The 8,361-nt window shown below is 42.0% G+C and overlaps 1 protein-coding gene across 6 annotated transcripts in view; it reads left to right on the top strand.

Annotated features, from left to right (window-relative positions):
* Window positions 1-8,361, top strand: part of dhx40 (DEAH (Asp-Glu-Ala-His) box polypeptide 40) — a 40,343-nt gene that overhangs the window by 15,325 nt on the left and 16,657 nt on the right. For all 6 annotated transcript variants that reach the window (XM_043718140.1, XM_043718138.1, XM_043718139.1 and 3 more), the window contains 3 exons: window positions 3,049-3,231; window positions 5,921-6,001; window positions 7,479-7,636. In XM_043718140.1, coding sequence (XP_043574075.1) covers window positions 3,049-3,231; window positions 5,921-6,001; window positions 7,479-7,636 — 422 coding nt within the window. The remainder of the gene's footprint in view (window positions 1-3,048; window positions 3,232-5,920; window positions 6,002-7,478; window positions 7,637-8,361) is intronic.

Below are 8,361 nucleotides of genomic sequence, written 5' to 3'. Positions count from 1 at the left end.
TACCATGGGGAACCTTATCAAATGCCTGACATACTGGATGTTTCCAGTATCAAAGGATTATTAGAAGATTTATGACCAGTTCATCTAGTTTCTCTGTAACTACAACCTTTTAATATTCTGGAGTTCACCCCATCAGATCCAGGGGACGTATCAGTCTTTAGACCTGTTGGAATCCCTAACACTTATTCTCTAGTGGTAGCAGTTGCATTGAATTCCTCCATCCCCTTTGCTCCTTGATTATTTAATAATTTTGGAATGGTATTAATATCTGCTATCATGAAGATTGATGCAAAGTATTTACTCAACTTCTTTACTATTTCCTGGTTCCTGTGATTAATACCTATGGTTACTTTGACCTCTCTCCTCCTCCTCCTATATTTAAAGAAACTCTTGCTGTCCATCTTGATATTACTTGCTTGTTTACACTTAAAGTTTATTTTCTTTATCATTAGTTTTGTTTTGGCTATCTTCCACTAGTTTTTAAAACTTTTCCAATCCTCTGGTTTGCCACTAATCCTTGCCAATTCTTTCAATGTGATGCTATCCTGAACTTCCCTGGCTAACTATGGTCTGTTTATCCCCTTCCCAGAATCCTCCTTCCTCATTAGGATATATCTTTGTTGTGAGTCATGAACTATTTTCTTAACTGTCTGACAGTTGTTTCCCAACCATCTTTTCTGCTAAATTCCTTTACCAGTCCACTCCAGCCCATTCAGTCCTCTTTCATTTGGATTTATCCTTATTTAATTTTAACACAGCTCTTAGAGTCATAGAGTCCTCCCCCTCAAGCTGAATTATAAATTCTATCATATTATAGTCTCTTTTCCCAGAGATTTTTTACTGTAAGATCATTTTTTAAACCCGTGTCATTATACGTTTCCAGATCCAAGAAAGCCTAATCCCTAGTTGGATCCACAACATATTGTTCTAGGAAACTGTCCAGAATACACTCTATGAATCCTAGCTCTGCCAATTTGATTCTCCCCATGAAGTTTAAAGTCACCTATGATTACATTACAGTTGTTTTTAATTGGTCTTAATATCTCCTGATCTTTCCTCTGTCCTACAGACACACTATTTTTAGTGTGTCCTATACGTTGCTCCCACCAGTCATTTTGTTATTTCTTGCTCCGTTTGTATGAGGTCCACATCTTCTGATGCATATTCATTTCTCACTCTCTATGTAGTCTATTTCATAGGGACAATGTTACCCTTCCACTCTTTCCTTCCAGCTTGTCCTTTTGAAAAATCACAAATAGCTGAATAGTTTGTTCCCACCTTTGTTTTCCTTTTAACCATGTCTCTGTTTTGGCTAAAAGATTATGTCATGGCTCCAAGATAACGCACATGAGCCTGTACTTGTTATGATAATTTGTTTTATTTTGTTCAAAATATGATAAACATTTAGCTACACCAGCTTTTTTTCATTTTTTCTCCTCCCTTTGACCCTAAGTATTGATATTTTTCTATATTTTTACCCTGTCCCTTCCTGTCCCACTTTAAACATCATTATTCAAATAGCTGCCCTGCAATGAGTGATATCCTGTTGCATTGTAAGCCTATGTTTCCCCCCTCCCATACTCTTTCTCAACTAATTTTTTTAAAACCTTCTCTGCAGCCCTGGTTATTGGATTCAACAGGCCACTGGTCTAAACACAGTTCAAGTGAAGCCTGTACCACTGGACCAGTCCATTCTACCTGAGTGTTGGTGCGAGTGCTCATTGAAACCCGTTCCTCCCTTGGCCGATCTTCGAGCTATGCATTTAATTCCTTGAATTTATTTGCCTAATGCATTATTTGCTTGTGGAAAAGGTAGTCATTCCAAGATTATACTTTGGCTTTTCTATTTTAACTCCGAATTCAAAATATTTCAGCAGAACCTTTTTAGTCTTATTGATGTCATTAGTACCAACATGGACGATGACAACTGGATCCCTCCCCTCCTACTCCCAGTTCCTCCACAATCCTGAGGGGATATCATAATCCAGACTCCATGAAGTCAACACAATCGTTGGGACTAAATAAAAACACAAAAACCTGCTGATGCTGAAGTTCTGAAACAGAAATTGCTGCAGAACCTGAAGAAGAGTCACTACACTTGGAACGTTAACTCTGCTTTCTTCCCACAGGTGCTGCCAGACCTCCTGCGTTTCTCCAGAAATTTCTGTTTTTATTTCAGTCTTCAGTACTTGTGCAAACACCTGCAAAGAACAGTATTTGTCCCTCTAATTATATTGTCCCCTAACACTACACTTCTATTTCCTCCCTCCCATTTGAATTGCCCCGTGTTAGCATGGTGTTGTGACCAATGCACTAATTCACCTTGCAGTTCCTACTCTTGCCCACACAGCTTGCAGAAAGTTCATAGCTATTGGATGCTTACAGGGATCAAGACTCCTTAACCACTACCACTTCAGTCCTGCTATATGTGCCTTTCTTGAAAACACGCATACACACACACACACACGAACTGTGATATACAATGTACAACTTGTAGCTTTTCTCTATTTCTGTACCTAATCTATTTTGGTGCCTAAGATTTGTACCTAAGATGGCGCCACGTGTGGCTACATTGTACACATTGCACTGTGCTCCTGTACTTTGTGCTTGAGTACACGTGACAATAAATCTAATTCTAAATTGAATTACCTAATCCAGGGAGCATGACCTCCTCTTGGAACAAGGTATCCATGTAACTTTCTGTATCCCTGATATGGTATAATGTCTGCAATCTAATATCCCTAAGCCCTCCCTGTTCACCCTGGGGACAAATGACGTCAAAGGATATGGAGATAAATTGGCATAGAGGTGGACGATCGGCCCTGATCTGTTTGAATAATGGAACAGGCTCAGTGGACTGAATGGCCTCTATTTCCTATTTTTCTTTTGTCCGCAAAATCTAAAAACAATTTAAAATTAGTGATTGGTTCATTGATTGAAAAGACTATTTTGATTCTTCAACATATCACTGGAGAAGTGTCTGTATTATTTAAGGTGAACGTTCTTTCCAGTTTACAGCTTTAACCCCTTTGCAATTGTCTGTCACAGGAGTGAAGCTGTGCAACGAGCAGGAAGAGCTGGGAGAACATCTGCTGGAAAATGTTACAGGATTTACAGCAAATTATTCTGGGAGACATGCATGCCTGATCACATGGTCCCGGAGATCCAGAGAACAAGTTTATCATTTGTGATCCTTACCCTGAAGTGTCTTGGTGTGAACAATGTTGTAGGGTAATGTAGTTTGGCTACTGTTTCCATTCTTCCTGCTCCCACTCTGCCACGGAGTTAGATGATATTGTCCACAGTCAGTGCCTCTCATTGAAGAAGGTTATCTAAGAGTACAGTGGGATCTTGATCAGCTGGGCCAATGGGTCAAGGAGTGGCAGATGCAGTTTAATTTAGCTGAATGTGAGGTTTGGCATTTTGGTAAGACAAACCAGGGCAGGACTTAATGGTAGGGCTCTGGGGAGTGATGTTGAGCAGAGTGACTTAGGGGTTCAGGTACACAGTTCCTTGAAAGTGGCATCATAGTCATTGGTCAGAGCATTGATTATTGGAGTTGAGACATAATGTTGTGGGTGTACAGGACGTTGGTGAGGCCACTTTTGGTCTCCCTTCTATAGGAAGGATGTTATTAAATTGGAAAGGGCGCAGAAAAGATTGACTAGAATGTTATCATGATTAGAGGGTTTGAGTTATAAGGAAAGGTTGGAGAGGCTGGGACAATTTTCTCTGGTGCATATGATATTGGAGGGTCACCTTATAGACCTTTATAAATTAATGAGGGGTATAGATGAGGTGAATAGCAAAGGTATTTTCCCTAAGGTGTAGGGGAATACAAAACTAGATAGTACAGTTTTAAAGGTGAGAGAGGAAAGATTTTGGAGACCTGAGGGGCAACTTTGTTACACACAGAGTGGTATGTGTACGGAATGAACTGCCAGAGGAAGTGGTAGATGCAGGTACAGTTCCAACATTTAAAAGACATTTGGACAGGGATTAGAGGGATATTGGCCAAATGTAAGCAAATGGGACTTGTTTAGTTTGGGAAGCTTAGCCAGCATGGATGAGTTGAACTGAAGGAACTGTTTCCATGTTGCATGCCTCTATAACTGTCCATGTGTATAAAGTATGCAGTAGAGATTTTGTGGTAACCAGGTATGGACAAACTGTTGCAGAGATCTGGAGCTGGTGTGCGATTACTGTAGAGTCAGAATTAATCAAATCCCTTTCCATTCCATTGGATTGAATCTCAGTGGACCAAATCCTACTCTCCTGTTGAATACTTTTCTCACAGAGAGTTCCCTCCATGCCAACATAACTATGACAAATGCAGCAAAGTTTCAAAGTGCAGGGCTCCAGCTGATTTCCATCTCTATTGGGGATTTTCTTGATTTCTGCTCGATGCCTCCCAGGCAGCTCTGACTTTGCCAATTGGACAGATTGACATTAATCACTGTAATCGCCTAAGCATTTGAGTGATTTTCTGCAGTGACACTTGTAGATGGGTTTCATCAAAAGACATGATATTGATGCGCTCAGGAAAATATCTTATCCATAAAAGTCTCCTGAAGATACCATGTCCCAGGCTCCACATTTCTCAAGTGAACAGTTTTGGGTTCTTTTTCTTGAGATTCTTACATACCTGATGCAACTGCAATACACCAACTCCTGTGAACAGCCAAAGTTTATTAAGCAAGTACAAGCTTTTGGGGGATCACTTAACACTCTTCGTGATGCTTGCAGAGCATGTCAAGTGAGGCTCTCTGAGCAAGGGAACAATCCTCCCTTTTACATCGCCATCAGTAATGCCAACAAGACAATCCCCTGCCACTCCCCCATAGTCACATACCACTCAAGACACAATTTAGTGATTTGATTATTTCCAGAAACAATGTAATTAAATTGATTCTGAATTGCAGGAGATGGCTATATAAATTTTTACATTCTGCCTACGAATGCAGAGAAACATATCACCCTCCCCCCAGGACATCCAAATCTTACATGTCAGCAGAACAAATTAACCCTTTCACATCTCAAGCAGCAGCAGGTTTATCAACTATGGAAGGCATCACGTTGTGTACAATCCAGGTGTCCATCCACATGTACTTTCCAGCAGGTATCACCGGATAGTGCTGAGTTGTAGGATCTCTAAGTTTCCCTCTCTCCTGCCTCTGAGGGGTACTCAGGATTTTTATTTAAAATCAACTGGTTGCCTCTGTTTGTGTGAACGCCAATCAAAAAATTAAGAGTCTCCCTGAGCCCTTGGCTAAACTTTCTGTTGCCCTGACGAGAAGTGCAGACATCCCCCTCCAAGTCTGGAATTTGGCAGAACCAGGATTCAGGGAGTCACCTGCTGGCTGAATGCTAAGGGGTCCTGTTGGAGTTTGACCAGCTCAAACCGCACTGGCAAATCTAGCAATGCTCAGCATTAACCCAGTGAGGATGGCACTGGTTAGTAGGATTATCCAGAGACCAGAACAATAGATCCTGGCATGAGGAAGGCTCATTCGTTGTTTGGATTATTATGGAGCATCCTCACTCAGATAGGGAGCGATTGGTGAGTTCCATCTTCCAATCTTACCCCTTTCCAGGACAACAAGGAAAGACTAATTAAAGCAACCTTTCCATTGAGATCAATATGGAATGGGGTGGGGGTCTTCCTGCTTGATGCAGCATAGCCCTAAGTCACTCAGTCCAGTTCCTCTCACAACCAGGCAAACAACACATTGTCCTCTGTAAAGATTTCCACTCTGCTGAGTATGCTTTGTCCTGAAGAAGGGCTAATGCCCGAAACGTCGATTCTCCTGTTCCCTAGATGCTGCCTGACCTGCTGCGCTTTTCCAGCAACACATTTCCATCTCTGATCTCCAGCATCTGCAGACCTCACTTTCTCCTGCTTTGTTCAATGCCTCCCTAGGTTTCCTTACCTCGATAGCCCAGAGGAGAGGCACATCCTGGAGGCACTGAAGAACCTCTACCAGAATGATGCTATTGACAGGTGAGTGAGTGACTCTCATCACTGACTTCCCACATTGCAAAAAATGATCCTAGAATATGAGCTTGTGTCCCAGCATTAATCTCACAATCCTTAAACTCAATGATAAACTGTGCTGCCAACTGACACTCGCCCAAACACAATGTTAAACTGTCTTATACTGTCTAATGGGTGGCATGGTGGCTCAGTGGTTAGCACTGCAGTCTCACAGCGTCAGGGACTCTGGTTCAATTTCAGCCTTGGGCGACTGTCTGTGTGGAATTTGCACATGCTCCTCGTGTCTGCATGGATTTCCTCCAGGTGTTCCAGTTTGCTTCCACAGTCCAGAGATGTGCAGGTTAGGTGTATTGGCCATGCTAAATTGCTGATAGTGTCCAGGGATTACAGGCTAAGTGGATTAGCCATGGGAAATGCAAGGTTACAGAGATAGTGAGGGTCTTGGTGGGATGCTGTTTGGAGGGGTGGTGTGGACTTGATGGGCCAAATTGCCTGCTTCCAGACTGTTGAGATTCTATGATTCTCATAAAATTGCTAAATAACCATTTGCATACTTCTGGCTTGTTCTGATTTTATTTAAAGAATTCCAATTGATAGTTAAATCATCCACCACCCTCTGGACTTTGAAGCAAACATAAGCTGCTTCCCCATCACAGAAGACAGCTGGCTCACCTGAGGCACATGGAGGTCCATATTAATGAGTAACACAATGATTCACCTATTGAGGACCCCTCTGCTCCCATCTTAATAATCCTGAGCTCATTAAAGAGTGGCATTTAACTCTGCCTGAACAGACCCCTGATATCCAATAAAAGACAAAGACATACATTTATGTAACATCTTTCGCATCCTTAGGACATCTCAAAGTGCTGATGGAATGTCGCAAAGATGGTGGCTTTTTGTTTCACACAGCAAACAGCAATTAGATTTCTTTTCCTTAGTCTTTAATGGGATGTGGGCAGTGCTGGCAAGACTGGCATTTTTTACCCACCGCTTATTACCTTTGAGCTGAGTGATTTGTTGGGCCACTTTGAAGGGCAATTAAGAGCAACTATTATTGCAGTGACTTTGCAATCACATGTTGGCCAGACTGGGTAGGGCTGGCAGATTTCCTTCCCTGAAGTACATTAGTGAAACAGGTAGATTCACAAAGACAATTGCTGATAGTTGCATAGTCACTTTTGCTGACACTACCCGTCAATTGCAAATTTTGTTATTTGTATTCAAATGGCCCCAGCACCTGTTGAACCGAGCCTCTGGATGTGACTAGTGCAGTGCATTAACAAGAAAACACCCCCTCTTCTTACTGGACAGCTAATCAGTTTTGGTTAATTGAGAGATATGTTTTGGCCCGGGTACTGCAGAGAACACCCCTACGCTTTCGCGAAGTGTATCTTTAACATTCACCTGAGAGACAAGGCAGTGGTCAGCACTTGCAGAGTCTTTGCTAATCATTGCTTATTTCTGTTTCTCCTTTTCTCAGGACAGGCTGTGTGACCAAACTTGGGCGGCTGATGGTTGAGTTTCCTCTCCGGCCGTCTCTGACCCGGGCACTGATAAAAGCCGCGGCCATAGGCTGCGAATATCTTTTGCTTCCAGTGGCTGCCATGCTGTCAGTGGAAAGCGTTTTCATTCGACCAGGTAAAAATGGGGCTGAGGAATGACCTCTTGAGTAAGAATTGGCAAATTATCATGTCACCCCCAAAAATTGAGCTGCAGGCACTGTTACGTGGAGAAAAGTGGCAGCCACTGTGTACTCTGTAGGATTTTACAGCAATGAAATGGCTGGCCAACTCATGGACATTTTGTCATATTAAAGAGGGATGGCATGGAGTTATTGGTAATGTCACTGGACTAGTGATCCAAAACCTGAGGCTGATGTTCTAGGAGATTGTTTGAATGCATATTATTGGCCAATAAATACCCCAAAAAAGATGCTGTGTGAATGCATATTGGTTTTGATTTTGGTTGCTGGAGGAAAGTATTTGCATCAAATAGCTTCTGTTAATGGAATCTAAATATCTACCTGTTGAAGACAATAAGGCGAACGAATGTTGATTGTTAGTTAATTATATTTAGATGTCCAGAGCTGTTATATTACAGTGGTAGTGTCCATGCTTGTAAGCCTGGAGGCATGTGCTACCTGGTTCTGAGGTGTGTTGTAACATCTCTGAACAAGTTGATTAACAAATAGGTAGATATCTATATAAAGAAGTGCCAGTCAGCATGAAGTGGGATGGGGAATTGTTGAGTGGAGTTGTAAGCTCCGAGGGCAAATGTTAATCCAGTTCCACCACTGCATCCAAGTCTCAGTGTATTCTTTGCAAAGAAGCCTTTTTTGAAGATCCTGTAACAGAATCAGGAAA

This window comes from Chiloscyllium plagiosum, chromosome 28 (genome assembly GCF_004010195.1).
Source record: "Chiloscyllium plagiosum isolate BGI_BamShark_2017 chromosome 28, ASM401019v2, whole genome shotgun sequence".
NCBI lineage: Eukaryota > Metazoa > Chordata > Chondrichthyes > Orectolobiformes > Hemiscylliidae > Chiloscyllium > Chiloscyllium plagiosum.
Note: the sequence above shows the minus strand (reverse complement) of the source record. Positions and strands in the feature narration are given on the sequence as shown.